The sequence below is a fragment of the Oreochromis aureus genome, linkage group 23, assembly GCF_013358895.1.
Source record: "Oreochromis aureus strain Israel breed Guangdong linkage group 23, ZZ_aureus, whole genome shotgun sequence".
In the NCBI taxonomy this organism is placed as follows: domain Eukaryota; kingdom Metazoa; phylum Chordata; class Actinopteri; order Cichliformes; family Cichlidae; genus Oreochromis; species Oreochromis aureus.
In genome coordinates, this window is record NC_052963.1 from 38,635,942 (window position 1) to 38,651,428 (window position 15,487).

Below are 15,487 nucleotides of genomic sequence, written 5' to 3' on the forward strand. Positions count from 1 at the left end.
AATGAAGAAGTAAAACATTGAACTGATGATTTTTATCTCACCTCTAGAAGGTAAGGCTGTCCTTCTGGAGTAAAGAGTGAGGCTAGGATGTCTGCATGGAGAGGGAGAAGAGGGGTGGAGGACAGGACACTACTCAGGCGCAGCTTAAGCCCTCCGGGAGCTACGTGAAGAACAACGGGTGATAAAAAAAACAACCACAATAAGACTCAAGTTGTGTCAGTAGGTGTGCATTTGTAGTAGCGTGAGAAACAAATTTAGGTACATTACCCTGTGTGCGCTGGGGGCTGAGGTCAGAGTGCAGAGTGATCAGGGCCAGAGTGCTGTGCAGGTGAAGAAACTCCCGAGCCTGAGCTGGACTCCACCTTCGGTTCTGTAAAAACACACAAAGTAAAATCTCTCTGCCTTTCTTTGGATGTTTTTTCTATGTATACCCAACTGAAAAGTGCCCTCAATACAGACCCAGAACTCGCTTGAGAGATTATATACCTCATTTGACCTGGGAATGACTTGGGACCTCTGTAAAATGTTACTATTGAGAAGGATGTCTGGAATACCTGCTTAACCTGTTACCACTGCAACTCAGCGTTGGATAAGCAAAAAAACTTACACTTTGTTTCCTGAGTGTAATTCAGTGAGTGGAAAAGTTGAGTTAAAGTGAAAACATTAAGAATAACAAACATATGAAACATGCTGTGTGTATTATGTAAACTGTACCTGGTTGTTCTGCCTATTGGGACCCAACAGAAAGATGAGCATCCGGCGATACGCTGAGTGTTTCAACAACAACTGACAAGGACCGCAACCCTGAGAGAGGGAGAGAGAGGGAGGGACAGAGTGAACAAAAAATAGAGAACACTCAGGAAATCAAACAGTCGTTAAATTTAATGGCTTGTACTTAAACACTCAATTTCGAAGAATTACCCTCTGAGCGAAGTTACTGAAGAGGTTGAAATACTGCGCACAGTTCTTCACATTCTCAGGAACATCTTTGTCCAGTAAGGAGAGCAGAGCATCTGTTAAACTGTCCAGTCCTGGGTCTCCAAACTGAAGAGCACTCTCCAGAGTCTTTTCGAGGATGGATGCAACCACCACCCTCACCTCTCTTACACTGCACTCCAACAGACAAACCCTAAGGAAATGTCAAAACAATCAATATCAGCACTCCAGTGAAGGGAAATAAACCTGTAAGGCAGGAACTTCAATTAACATGTCTAATGTCTTATCATAAGACACTCAGTATCTTATGATAAAATCTGAAGGGACAGAGAAGTCTACAACACTGTTCGTGTGGGAAATTTCTTTGTTGTACTTTGCTTAACAGTTCTGGCTGCTTTGGCCTTGAGGCACATAGTTAAGTGTGACAATCTGTATCTCCGTTCGACGGGGAGGGGTGTGGTATGTAAAGGCAGCTGTGGTGTACTGTTGCCCAAAACGTCCGATGTTCGACAACCAATCCTGTCTGAGGATCATATGATCACCCCATGCTTAAACAACTAGTGTAAGACAACACCTTTCTCCCAAACACACACACTTTGGAAAGCTATCCTGTGGTTCTAAATGTTTACATTCCATAGAAGGACTTGCTTTTTTGAGCCAATCAGCATTAAGTCAGTGAGCAACAAGCACACAGGTGTTTAATATCTCTACTGTCAGTAAAGATCCAACTGTAGTTATACCGATGAAGTGTGCAAATATAATAAATTATATAGCATTAAAACACTACAGAGCTAATGTGTGTGGGCTTTATATATTTAGTAAAGCTTTAGGGGTTGTAGGAAAAATAATCAAGGTGGAATTATTTGGCCCTGGTCAGAGAGTTGAATGTGCATTGATTAGAATGAGGGCGCAATGCTTGGAGCTGCCAAGTCTAAAGTATCGCATATCATTAGGACAGCTACAAAAATGCTGTACTGATCAAACCTAGGCCAAGCTTCCGCAAAAGCAGCCCTACAAACATGGATTACATCCACACCTAATGCAGACATAACTGCACCCTGTCATTTCCACTTTCAAGCAGCAGCAATATAGTATCGCTATCTAAACAATGTAGAAAATCGTTTCAATATTTCATTAATAAAATGTGACAACAGCCCTGTGGGTTAATTAGCTGGCATGAATGTACTAACTTGACGATTTCACGTCCCTCTGGTCCCACCAGGTACTGCACCATCCACTGGCATGCCTCACTGCTCTTAGACAGCAATACCTCCACTGTCGCCATCCACTCCTCTGTGTCCACCCTGCAAGAGACACACAAATACAGATATAATGTTGCTCCTCATGAAGGTGCTCAAACTTAACACATACGGATGCATACAAGTGAACTCACCTGAGTTTCTTTTTGGTGTGCAAGTAGGTGTGGAACAGAAAGTGAACAGCCAGCTGAAGACTCTCTTTGGCCATTGGCTGGTAGCCTGGATGCTTCAGTTTTGTCTGCAAAAGGAAGACAGCTTTTTAAAACATCACTGATGATCATACTGCATGTTATTTTATGTATATAAACACCATGGTATTGCATTATAGCACATATAATAGTAATATTGCAATGGCTGTGGGTTCCAGTGTCACGCTTCCATTGTGCATCAGCACTCACAATATTTAAATAATTATCATTCATGTATGTCAGAGTATTTCTCTTTAATGGCAGAATGAAATCTGTCATTAAGGGTGAACAGTACTCTGATTCCTATAAGGAAGTGCAGTTACTGTATAATGCTGACCTGCAATAAAAGCATTGCCTCAGAAAAGCAAAATACACACTGTTTTTTCAGTTGTGTAAACACAGACCAAAAGTGAAATCCAATATTTTACTTGGATCTACTTCAAGTACCAGAGAAAAACAAACTGCTGAATATGTGGAAGAAAACTTTTTTCTAACTTGTTTTATGTCTTATGATTACAACAACTGGCAAATACATGAAGCTTAAAGTGTTGTGTATCTTCAGACTGTGTTTATGTATAATTAGACAAGCCAACAGAGAAACATACTGCATTGACTGAAGCCAGGGAAAGGGTGAAGTTGAAGTAGTCGCTGTTGTAGACATCTCTGTTTCTCATGAACTTCAGATTCTCATCTCTCACAATCTGTACAAACACACAAACAAAGCGGTGAGACAACTATGAATATTTAAAGCAATTCTCTCTCTAATATAACTCATGTTTAGCTCATGTAAAGGCAGATTTTACTTTACCTGATAGATGCTGACGGGCATTTTCTCTACAAACAGGCCCTTCTTCTCTCCCTTGCGGACCAGACGGGTGAGGAGAGTGAGACGGTCATTGTTGGCTCTTGGGGGGCGTGGAGAGGACTGTGGGGAAACATCAGGAGAAGATGGAGCAGACCTGGGAATAAAGAGACAACATAGATGGTTCATAATAGTTAATGCACTGGAGCTGTTCCTAACTGCTGTTCTTCTGACAGTGTTTATATACAAATGTGACTTGCATCATGTGATTAACGTCCGTGATGGTTCATTAAAGGTTCTGTATAATACATATAAGTGAAGTCTTTGTAAATAAGTCTTTAACTGTCAGTGTCAAATCTATCACCTACTGCCTGCAGTGACATTTTGCTGACTGTTGCAGATGCATTTATGAGAAGATGACAGATGCATTTTCAACAGTCCAATGAGAATGTTTACAAGGTGACTGCGGTACATATGGAAATTTGACTCACAGTGAAAGGTCCTCAGCTTCCTGTCTCATGATGCTGACTCTGCTCTTTTTGGGCAGAACAGGCGAATTCTGGTCGCTGATCTTCTGATAAAACAGCATGTAGGCATTCCAGTATCTCCTCCGCACGTCAGGGTAAGGGTTGGCTGAGCATACATCAAAGTTATTTAAGACTTTATACTTGTGTGTACTGCTAATCCACATAAAGTAAACTAATGTCAGCAACTTACACTGGTCATAGACCTTGGGACGATACTCCCCACCGAAGCACTCATACTCCAAAGTTTCGTCATTCATATCGAACTCTTCCACCACGTTGTCATTGAACTTGTACCACCGACCACGTGCACCACCGCTATTAGTAAACAAAGATGGATGATAAAGAAGAATTTTGAGAAGATAAAGTAGAATGAGACATACTGAAAATCCATGAAGTTTAAATATTAACCTAATGCAAAAACTAAAAAAGCTTATAAGCATAAATAGGCAGAAAAACAGGATCTCTACTCAAGTATGTACCCACCACTATATAGACAGCACACCAGATTAACCTACTGGCAGATCACAGTATTCGTTTGCGTCTATCCAGCTCATCTGCTAAGTTTTTATGTCACTGTTCTTGGCTTTAAATGTGTCTGTTTTCCTGGAAAGTAACCATCATCCTGAGAACAGCATTTCTTAAGCATGGATAGGAACAAGAAAATGAGTGAGAGCAGGGTGCCAAATACAAGCTTCTGTGGTCTCTTTACATTCCACTTCTCCAGTAAGCACGACTCCCTTCCAGAGCCAGACATCTGGAGATGCTTACAAACTAAACCAGGAGCCCATACAAAATCTGATACTGCATTCATATGCCCCAAGGAGGTCTTCTAAATTCTGCCTGGAAAACTAAAGCGACCAATTAATGTATTCCACCAATTGCTGGTTAGGTACTCCTTATGTAAATTAGCAAAGAGAAGAAAAAATACAATTAGGAAAAGCGCATAGCTCTGCCATTAGAAAACGACTCCTCTGAAATGAGGTAAGACTGACTACAGTGTCTCTTACCGTCTATCTTTAATAAAAGAGTAGTAGTGGCCAGCATGCGCCTGACCACTGTGGACAACAACTCCCACAAGCTCATAGTTCTCAGAAATTGTGACTTTTTTCCTGGGTGACCCTCCTGAGGTCCCGTCGCCTCTCCCCTCGCCTCCCTCTCCGCTGCAGTCTTGACGAGCCATTCCAGATACAGTGTAGGGCTCCATGTTCAGCACCCAGGGGAACTGTGAAACAATGGAAACAACGTTAATCCCAATCACATTTGGATTAAAGTTAAGGAGGCTGTAACAATATTAGAAAATGTGTTCTATTAGGTACAAGTGTCTGATCTTCATACCCTAATCTGCTCATCATATTTGATAGACCGTCCGCTTTCCCAGTCGAAGCCAAAGCGCATAAGGTGAATACAGAGAACACTAGGCAGGGATTTGATACATGTCCTCTTCACAGTGGTCCTCTGTACAAACACACACACTAACACTTATAAGCACATATGATGTCAATGTTGTATAAAAACATGCAGGGGAGTGTACAGACCTTCTCTTTGCATTTCTCACAGTAGTAGGCATTGCTGCCCTCTAGCACCTCTCCTCGGACAAACTGGTCTAATGAGATCTCTAAACTCTGACAAGAGGTCACTCCAAGGTTCAGTGCCATGAATGTTTCCTCACGCTCATATCTGTGCAAAGGATGTTTGTGAGTCAAATTTCATGCATAAAGAAAAACATTTGGTAAATTCTACACAGTAAAAAAAACTGTGGCTCACCGGTGAGGACAGTCTTTACAGATCTTCTGGTCAGAGAAAATTCCCTGAAACGTGTTTTTGAAGATCTGCTCTCGACCCATTTTCTGGCGGAAAAAGTTTGTCATTGACAAATTAAAGTTTCTAATCAAGTGATGACAGTGTTTTTTTTTTGGTGTGCGAGTTATACCTTGAGATGTTCGTCAAGCTGATCCACCAGGCTAGTGAAAAACTCATAGGCATCCTGCTGTTCTCTTACATATAGCTCTTTGTTCCACATCTTGAAGATCTGCAACAGAAATATTATGCATCTTTATACAGTTACATATCTATTGATAAACTGAGTTTTGTCACTTAAAGTAAATGACACTCAGTTGTGTCACTACCCAAGATAATAAAATCTTTATGTGTTACACAGACTTTACAGACATAATGATTACAGACAGCACAACATGCTCCATCATTAGGACTTATTAAAAAAAACAAGATAATATAAAAAAAAAAAAAGAAGTAGCACTTAGTCTCTGGTTTCTAAATGATTTAACAGTGAACAGACTGTTACCTTCCAGAAGTTCTCAGGTACATAATACTGGAGTTTGCTCTCCATCAGATGGCCAAATAAAGACTGGACTTGATAGAAAACACTCTCTTCAGGCTGGTCTGTGTCATCTTCAATGGACAGGAAAGCCTAAAACAAAAAAATTGGTATTGTAGTCACAGATACTGGTGTTACTATTCCAAGTATCATATAATGTATGGTAAAAAAACAGTAAACAGTTCATTGAAAGTGTACCTCTGGGAGGCCGGGCTGCATGTAAAGCTGCTGGAACACAGCATTCATATAACAGGTGGCTCCACCGTTCTTCAACCCAACAAAACCTGAGACTGACCGGCTCTCTACAGGGGGTAGATACTAATGGAAAGGGAGAAAGAGTTACTTTCACACCAAAAGAACTGTCAGACTATATGCAACAGCAAACATGATTACAATTAATTCTATTTTAATGGGTGTCTTACATCAAACTCCTTGCAGAGCGAAGGATCTGACTGGTGGTGCATGGAGAGCAGCTCTTTGGTGATGAGCTGTAGGTTTGAAAGAGAGCTGTCTGCCAGCATTACCAGCACCTCATAGGCTGCCAATCTGCTGCTGGCTGTGCTGCACCTAATCACACACAGAGAAATGATTAAATACTGCTATCAGGAATACTAGAAACACACAATGTTGTTTGCAAAATGGAGGGATTTATCCATTACTTAAAACAAACAAACAAACAAAAAAGCAGATCCCTTTTACATGAAATCACAGAAAGATTCTCAAAATCACATTTCAAAAAATGAAAAGTTAGATTAGAAGAGAGAAAAAATGAAACTAATTGGAAGGAAAGGAATCCATACTTTGGGTGGAAATCATGGCTGGGGGCCGGGGAAGTTGTAGGGTTGGAGCTGTTGATAATGATGCGTGAGGCTCGAAACAGGAAGTCATCGAGCAACTGCTGGATGAGAGATGGACCTGGACAAAAAGTTACAACATTACATAACAGCTGTGCCCTAAATAAAATAGAATATACCTTGGATAGGTGTGGATATGCATGTATACTCAGTGTGGGCTCACCAAGATGTTCTTTTTCATTGCCACAGAGAGACAACAAGGTCTTGATAAGTCTGAGGTGCCCTGCTAGGAGGATGTTATCTGCCTCGCTGGTCTCCATCTCAGAGCTCCAGCTAGGCTCAAAATTGTCAAGCCAAGAGATCTCGTCCTCCAGCATGGTGGCTGCGCTCACTTTTAACACCTCCATCTCTGACGCTTGAGGAGGTGAGGCATGCAGCGAAGCGGGAGGAAGGAAAGGAGGGATAGAAAAAGAAATCAGCAGAACGCAAATGTGTGATTCACTGGCCTTTAGTTGCTGAAAAAGCAGTCTGTAAGGTCTGCATTACAACAGAGCTTCAATCAGGGACAAAACTTCATATTTAGGAAAGTGCAACTGTGGCTTACTAGTTAAGTCGTCCAAAAGCTGGCATCTTAGATCAAAGTATTCAGTGCACTGGGACAGCAATCTGAAAACAAAAATCAACACTAACTCATGATGTCTGCATATGTTTTAGGGATTTTGCACCTTGTACTTTATTGATTAGGTACCTTTGGTTGACCCCTCTCATGACAGATGTGGGGCTCCATAACGGGAGCTGAGCAGTCAGGATAACTGAAAGGAGGAACAAGTTAGGTTTTTGGACTTCAGGGAAGGCTGATGTGTCAGTTTGGCTCAAAGTGTACAGTTGATCACAAGCCACACGGCGGATCTGAGAGAAGAAGAAACATAGAAAAGATAAGTAAATATAATATAAAGTTTGAAATACAGTTCTTCCGTTGTTTGCTGAGTGTGTTTTTTTTACCTCTCCGCTGGGAGATCCGAGCAGAATATCAATAATAAAATCATTGACAGAGGGCAGGTTGTAAAAAGAAGCTGGAGAAAGAAACCAAACACAAGATTTAGAGCCTGTTGGACACAGTACAGAATATCTAATTGCAATACACAGTAAAAGTGAGACTGTGATCTTGTAGTGTGTCTGTACGCCTGCAGGAGTCTTACACAGCTGCTGACAGCGTAACTGCAAACAGGTAACCAGCAGAGACAAAGCCTCGCGGGCGATGATGGCATCTTTGATGGAGACACTCTGCTGTCTGACACATATCCCTGCATGCAATGCTGTTGGTGTGGTCTCGCCCTCGCTACTGGAGCTGCAGTTACTCCCTGCAAAACACAAATACTTTTACTTTCACTTCCTCTGGTTTAGTTTCAGTAAATTATTTTGAGTGTGACCTATTAATAACCAATAGTCAGCATTAGTCATAAATTAAGAATTAAGTTGTACAAGCCACATCCCCTGACTGAAAAACATGTAGCTAACACCATAAGTTCTCTACTTGGTAGACTTACAGAGACAAACAGACAAAATGTGCAATGTTTTTTTTGCCTCACCAGTGCTGCTGACTCTGGTGCGCACTCCCTGGGGCAGAAGAGAGCCATGGGTCTCTCTGATTGGCTGTGGGCTACCAACCAGATCTAATCGACCTGCTGCAGCCGCCCAGGTCAGACGCATAAAACAGGCCACTGTGGAAGTGAAGTCACCCACTTCCATGGTCTATAAAAGAAACAGCAGCAGATAGAGCATCTGGAATACTTTACATTTACTGGATACCAAATTTATCCTAGAAATAATCTCAAAATTGAAATTATTTCTACCATACCTGAATAGCGACACGTGCAGCAGGTATGATTTCTTCAACTCTTATGGATGATCGCTCAGACAAAGACATCTGTCTGTAGGAGGACTTCTCTGGAGTTCCACATAGAGAGAGCTGTCGCCCTGTTCGCCCAGCATTACGGAACGGCCGAGACGATAGCGCATCGCCATCCCTGATGACATCATCGTCCAGTACAGCAGGCATGCTTTGACCAACCAGAAGGAACCTGCAAACAGTCCATTCAGTTAGAAGTTTGGCATAGTATGTGATGATTATATAAATCTTGTGTGTTTCTAACATGTACTGCACCTGGCCAACTGAAGACAGATTGAGTAGACCCCTTGTCTGGTCTCATAGTCCACTTCTGATGGGATGGAGTCTCTCTGCATAACATTTACCACCAGACTGCAGAGGTGACAAACAGAAACACAATACTCAAGACTAAAAATAAAAAGATGCCATGAGGCATTTTGGATAGAAGCATATGCCATGTGGAATATATGTACTGGTGTATAATGTAGCTTGACAACTATGCTGACACCTCCTACAGTGGCTCAAAGCAAACAAAGAACACCATTCTTTTTTAAAGGTCTGTTGTTTGTGGTGCTACCTGAGGCCTCCTGCTTTCAGGAAATTCTCACAGAAGGATTTGCTGCTGGTTTTGGCCATCTCATCATCAGACGTGGGCATGAGTTTTGAACTCAACACCTAACAAATAAATATGAAAAAAGAGAAAGGAGATAAAAAAAAATTGATGTCACACAGCTTAATCAGCTTTAAAAAAGGGAATTATGCATTTATATACATATTTGGGGTTATGCGTTTAAATGTACCTCAAGGTTGTATAGCACTCTGAATGTAGACATGCCAGGAGCTGAAGATCTAAAAAGGGACTCCAAGATAGAAGCCGCACTGGGCTGATGTTGCTGCTTGGAGGACATAGAAGGAGAACGAGAGCCTGTACCCTGGCCGAGGGTGAAGAGCGTTTTCTAGAGAAAAGACACACAAAAGATAGAAAATAAGTCACTCAGACAATGGATAAGGCAAGGAAACGCGCACAAGAGAAATTCCTCTAGACTTATAACGACCCTCCTCCAAAAGCAAAATTAAAAATTTCAGAGGTTTATCGTTCTGCATTAAGCACTACTTGTTAATAAGAAAAGGGTTCAAGTAACCTGATGGCTCCAGACGCTGGATTCTTTGGGAACAAAGTTGTCAAGTGCATCCTGTACTTCAGGATCTGTTGGAATTAGCAGCAGCAACTTCCTCACACGTAGAGTGATCCTGGAGAGTATAAAAAAAAAATATCCACATACATAAAGAGGGTTTTTAACTGTTTTTGGTCTTAATACATGAATTATGAAATAGTAGTGACTTAAATATTAATTAACAATCACTTTTTACCCAGCTAACCTTGCATGCAAGAGTCTCTATGTTTTTATGCATTTTTGTGTATCTACACAAATTGCTTCGAAATCAAGTGATGTAAATAGTTATTTTTCTGTCATATGTAAGAAATACTACCTTACCTGGACTCATCAAGGTTTGCTAGCTGGTAAAGCATCTCAAACACATTACAGACCAAAGCCATCACAACTCCAGGCAGAGACTTCTCCTGGAGACACAGAAATGTACGCACTTTGCATCAGAACCAGCGGAAAGTTCAATGGATGCACTATCTGCAGTTCTAACCATGTCTAAGATTGTACCTGCTCTAGGGCATAAGCAGAGTTGAAGACAGCAGAGCTGGAACTGCTGGAGGCAGAGGCTGAAGACTCGGAGCTGCCAGAGGGAGTGCCAGTGCCTGAGCTCTTCACAGTTAGGCTCTGCTCATCGCTAAAGCCAAGCTGAGACAGCAGCTTATGGTCTCGATTCATGGTCAACTAATACACGGTGGAGGTGCAGTAAAGGGACAATGTGAGAGAAAAAAAAAAAAAAACACAATTAATTTTGTTCGAGGAGACACAACAGGATAGTGGACAACCCATCAGCAAAGTGTTTAAAATTAGGAGGCATATGTTTAAAGCAACAGTAACTCCATGACTGTGTGCATGTGAAGCATTTAGTATCTGTAAATTGCAGCTAAAAATAAATAACGTGGGTTAGACCTTCCCCAGACAGGCACTGCACTGAATCATCAACACTTACCACACTATCATTGGCAAAGATTTGGACATTATCCACCGGACAGCTCAAGTGCTCAGATATCTTCCACCGGATACTTCCTACTGTTTCATTACTGTGAGTCTGTACAACAGAGAGATGAGTAAAATTAGCCATTTCCTCTGAAGACCTGAACTGTGCACAAAAGGGTAGAAGTTTATAATACCTCTAAGGTAAAAGTGTCTTTGGTTGACTCGTAGGTGATGTGAAGAGTGACAGGGTGTCCATTGAAAGAGGCCCCGTGAGGTAGAATAGTGCGAGGAACTGAGTACATATCCTACACAGAAATACACAAAAACATGAGGTTAAAAAAAACATTAAAGCATAATAATTTTTATACACACGTGTAATGAAACCCTGGAGACAGAGTGCACAGCTTACCTCTATAGTGATGACATAGCGCTCAGCCAACAGCAGCAGTCTTTCAATTATCACCAGCTTAGTGGATCTGGAGGTGTAAATTCACAGAAGCGTCTCAACAATAACAAGCATATTTATACTCAAAACATTTTATCCATCACTAACATGCAAGATAAATTATATAAACACAAATGTATTTTAATAGGTTTAGTAACTATGTTCTTACCCAAACCCCCCTCTGTACCTGGATGGTGATTGTACAGATGTGGCCACAGTCGGCATGGCCGTGGCCGTCAGCATCTTGGTTGCTTTAGTAACAGCATGTGTCAAAGTAGGCCCACCCAGGGCCGAACTGGCTGCCTAAAAGAAGAACAAGAAATGTGCTGCTGGATCCCACTTTCTGTGAAATGGCACAATCATGCTAGTAACATATTCAACAGCTTACCTCTAGTCGTTTGTAGCAATCAGCAATGAACTTCTTGTGCAAAGACACAGAATCCTGTGAGGAGGAAGATTTATTTCATCAAAGTGAGGAGTTAAAACAACAGGTAGTCTGCAGCATCTTAAAAGGAGAATTCTTCCCAGGATAAAATATGTATATTCCCTCTGGTCCGTGTAACTTATCCACCTAAATTGTTCTGTTTTGAGTTTTCCATTTTTGGATAGAGAGAACAGAGATGACTTCCTTATCTAGAATATAAAGGAACCAGAGAGCACATCTTTTGGGGATTCAAAGTAATAGGTTCATTAGAAAGAAACTAATTCCTACACCAAAATGCTCACAATAAAGATAATGACTTTTTTGGATCATGTAAAGAGACATTGCTGCTGATTTTGATGTGAACTGTCCTGTTAAATGACACTTCCACTCCCAGATCTTTAGAAGCAGTGCTAAAATTAAGAGGCCAGAGCAATAAATGCAAAAATATACTCAAACCTTCTTCATCTTGGGATTGAGGTTGGTGTAGCTATATGTAATAATAAGTTGGATTGCTTCATTGGCTATTTCTTCATCAGGGGTCTCCATGGCGATGCGCCAGATAAAGTCCATCCCTGCCAAGTCAAGGCGCTCCACACACTGAAATCAAAGCACATAATACTTTAAATCTAAATGTCAAACACAATGTATTTCAGTGTTCTTTTCCTTTGCACACTGAACGGTTCACTGTGTACTAAGGATCAAAAGAGAGAAAATGAAAGCTGACCAGCTGAGTTCCTTGGCGTTTTAGTCGATGATCACAAAGGTTAACATTCTCAAAGAAGGTCTTAAAAAGATTAAAACCTGAAACACATACAAAACATGTTAAATACATATTTATAATCCACTGCTGAAATGCTGTGTATCACCAGACAGAATCTCTCACCATTCATGGTGATTTCATAGGGTTCCAGTTTTAAGATCTTCTCCTTGAAGAGTTGCTGCTGAACATCACTCTCAAGGTCATGTTGCCCTTTTGTGAACCACTCAAAACACATCTGCACACACAGAAAGGCACTATGTTAATCTCAGTTACAGTGAATTTTAGAGACAAATGAGATGGACTGGCTTGAGTGTCTACCAAACTGAGCCTAACACAAAGACTAAATGAATGATCTGTTAAAGGCTAGAGGTAGTTAAAAATTTGATCCTAACCACTTGTGCCCAGAATTATCTCATACTCTTGGAAAGGGCAGAAACCTGCCTCCAGTTCTTTCTGTCCTTTTGTTTTTTGTTCTCATAAAAGAAGCACTTGATAAAGCTAAACTTTATTGGGTGATACATTGAGAAACCTAAACAGAATGGATGTCACTTTCTTGACTGCTTGCTCTGTATTTAAAACTTGTATGATCATTCCTTGTATTGTGCTTTAAAAGGAAGAAGTAAAGTTTGTGTATTCCTCCAGATCAGTCATCCAGAGAAAGGAGGCTGCAATGATAAACAAATGGCCAAAGGCAAGGTTTCATTTGCAATGACTGTTTTCATACCTCACGGTCAAGTTCACAAACATCTGGCCCTGACACCAGGCACTCCCACAGCTCCTTGGCTCTGTTCCAGACCAGGTAGAGGCTAGCTTCCTGGAGAAAGAAGGCCAGGAAGCGCAGGTGGCTGTCCAGATACTAAAGACATATTGAAAGAGAAATGTGTTATCTTGTAACACTATCAATATGTAACATTGTTCTTCAGGACTGATTACTTCCAGTGTAAACCTCATGCCAGCTAAGGGAAACTTGCATATTACTCACATTAATTTCTAATTATGCAATTAATCAAAATATCCGGCAATACAGCTCCCGGGATGAGCAGAAGGCTATTATATTTTAGTCAGTGTACTCAGGTCATTTACACATTTTATTTGATTTTTAAATACATTTATTCAGTTTTAACCCAGGGGGGCAAAATGCAGGAGACAGGAACTATGGAAACTGTGCATCCAGCAGATATTTTGCTTATGAAGCTATAGTCAGTAATCAAATCCCTTAATAATGGTTTTGGTCAATAGCAGTAAAAAAGATGTTGAGGTCTTTATCTTATTTATTTATCTATCATACATTTACAAATCTTACTCAGCAGCATTTAATATCTGGGTATCAAAGTGTGCAAATATTTTAACTTAACTCCTGTGCAGCCTATATTCAAAAATGTGATTTCATCGCCACCAAAATCATCCTCAGTAATAAATATTCACACATTTCCCTGCATGAAGCCAACAGTAACCTGAGTGTTCATTACTGTGGTGGATCACAGGATGATAAATGACTGTTTACTGATCAGTCTCTTATGGGTCACTGTATGTACATTTGCTTTATTTAAACAGTAAATGTTAAGTTACTGCAGCCTGACATTTGCCTTTATAGTCCAAGAGTCACACTGTTATAAGTGAGGCAAATGTTCTTATTATTCATTAAACTGATCGGAGGATGAAACCACATTGCTGTGTTTGTTTTAACAATGATGACAGTTTGATCACGAAAAACGTCCTGGGTTAAAAAGGTTAGAGCATCTAACCTGGATTTTGAGGTTTGTAAATATTCAAATTTCTGCGAATCAATGTGATCCATGCGTGCTGATATCAACAAAGAGCAGCTTCAAGCTCAGCAGGAGGGGAGATATCAGAGAGGAACTCTGGGTTTGATCAAGAAAAACTCCCAGGGAGCTCTGTCCCTTTTTGATGTCAGTGAGAGCGAATATCTCTAATATGGCCATCTCACGCACACAGCTCTAGCTGTGAGAGCGTAAACTGTTCCCACATGCTGTTTAAATCTTTTGTTTGTGAGGGAGCTAAAGCAGCCTGTTTTAGACAATGGCTGAATTAGCATGACCCAGTGTGAAATGAATGAGGATTATTTTGAAATATGAGTCATGCATTGCTAATCTCGTAGCGAGTCCATGGAGTCTATAGGGTCGGAAATGAGCATTATAGGTCACCTTTAAATTAAAAAGAAGACATACCTCCTGGTAGGTGTAACGTCCATCTACCAGGGTTGACCCTGAGAGGCCGCTGTTACCAGCAGCTGTCACGGCAAGTCGATGGCAGCATACAAGGGATCCCGTGATTAGTTTGACAATCTCAAAATTCTTCTTCAAGTCTTGGATGATGCTCTGTTGGGAGACAGAGGGTTCGAATGTTAACTTAAAAACAAAGTAGAGCAGATTATTCAGGTGTGCATGTATATGTGTTTTTATGTGTCACCTTGTCTTGTTTCTGGTATGTCTGCTTGATGAATGAACGGGTTATCTCATGCAGCTGACGGAGAGCAGGAACAACCCAGACCGCCTGTGGACTGCTCTGCTGTGAAGCCTGTTGAGATAAACATATACACATGCGTGCATATCAGATGATGATATTTACTAAATCACAAAGCAAACACAGACGCTTGTTACAAAAATAGAGGTCAGCGATGATCTTTATGAATCACTTTTAATTTTATGTAACTGTTTTGTCATCGTAGACTTACTATTTTTGTAATTAAGGGCTTTGTTAAAACAAGAAGGGAAAAAGGAAAATCAGAGCCAGAGATTTAAACCACGGAAGTTCAAATCTGCCACTTTTAACCCTCATCCTACCTACTGTTTCAGGTTTGTTTTTTGTTCTTTTAAATGATGTCGCTAATGATTCAAAATCTCTGTTTTCTGTCCCTGCTTTGATTAACACTTTTTAAAAAATACAAATGTTTTGGAGTCACGAGGGATTTCAAACAAAGGCACCCAATTTGCACCTATGCAGGAACTACTTATCTCAGGTAATGGTTGCGATGGGTCCTAAATTAATTTATCTAGCCATATCAAG

The 15,487-nt window shown here is 40.7% G+C and overlaps 1 protein-coding gene across 3 annotated transcripts in view; it reads right to left on the reverse strand.

Annotated features, from left to right (window-relative positions):
* The window catches only part of usp24 (ubiquitin specific peptidase 24), a 32,615-nt gene that overhangs the window by 5,422 nt on the left and 11,706 nt on the right, over positions 1-15,487 (reverse strand). For 2 of the 3 annotated variants that reach the window (XM_031753913.2, XM_031753910.2), the window contains 43 exons: positions 14,891-14,998; positions 14,650-14,799; positions 13,185-13,316; positions 12,584-12,695; positions 12,425-12,501; positions 12,157-12,297; positions 11,665-11,718; positions 11,446-11,579; positions 11,241-11,307; positions 11,026-11,136; positions 10,845-10,943; positions 10,406-10,579; positions 10,226-10,311; positions 9,872-9,980; positions 9,530-9,685; positions 9,307-9,404; positions 9,006-9,101; positions 8,700-8,922; positions 8,431-8,593; positions 8,041-8,202; positions 7,844-7,914; positions 7,590-7,750; positions 7,446-7,507; positions 7,065-7,256; positions 6,848-6,962; positions 6,470-6,614; positions 6,246-6,365; positions 6,015-6,140; positions 5,643-5,741; positions 5,477-5,559; positions 5,248-5,389; positions 5,048-5,167; positions 4,720-4,934; positions 3,903-4,027; positions 3,677-3,818; positions 3,192-3,342; positions 2,989-3,084; positions 2,330-2,433; positions 2,127-2,240; positions 922-1,129; positions 715-804; positions 268-370; positions 42-160 (listed from right to left, as the gene is read on the reverse strand). In XM_031753913.2, the coding sequence (XP_031609773.1) occupies positions 42-160; positions 268-370; positions 715-804; positions 922-1,129; positions 2,127-2,240; positions 2,330-2,433; positions 2,989-3,084; positions 3,192-3,342; positions 3,677-3,818; positions 3,903-4,027; positions 4,720-4,934; positions 5,048-5,167; positions 5,248-5,389; positions 5,477-5,559; positions 5,643-5,741; positions 6,015-6,140; positions 6,246-6,365; positions 6,470-6,614; positions 6,848-6,962; positions 7,065-7,256; positions 7,446-7,507; positions 7,590-7,750; positions 7,844-7,914; positions 8,041-8,202; positions 8,431-8,593; positions 8,700-8,922; positions 9,006-9,101; positions 9,307-9,404; positions 9,530-9,685; positions 9,872-9,980; positions 10,226-10,311; positions 10,406-10,579; positions 10,845-10,943; positions 11,026-11,136; positions 11,241-11,307; positions 11,446-11,579; positions 11,665-11,718; positions 12,157-12,297; positions 12,425-12,501; positions 12,584-12,695; positions 13,185-13,316; positions 14,650-14,799; positions 14,891-14,998 (5,355 nt within the window). The remainder of the gene's footprint in view (positions 1-41; positions 161-267; positions 371-714; positions 805-921; positions 1,130-2,126; positions 2,241-2,329; positions 2,434-2,988; positions 3,085-3,191; positions 3,343-3,676; positions 3,819-3,902; positions 4,028-4,719; positions 4,935-5,047; positions 5,168-5,247; positions 5,390-5,476; positions 5,560-5,642; positions 5,742-6,014; positions 6,141-6,245; positions 6,366-6,469; positions 6,615-6,847; positions 6,963-7,064; positions 7,257-7,445; positions 7,508-7,589; positions 7,751-7,843; positions 7,915-8,040; positions 8,203-8,430; positions 8,594-8,699; positions 8,923-9,005; positions 9,102-9,306; positions 9,405-9,529; positions 9,686-9,871; positions 9,981-10,225; positions 10,312-10,405; positions 10,580-10,844; positions 10,944-11,025; positions 11,137-11,240; positions 11,308-11,445; positions 11,580-11,664; positions 11,719-12,156; positions 12,298-12,424; positions 12,502-12,583; positions 12,696-13,184; positions 13,317-14,649; positions 14,800-14,890; positions 14,999-15,487) is intronic. The other variant, XM_031753912.2, reaches the window with a different exon arrangement.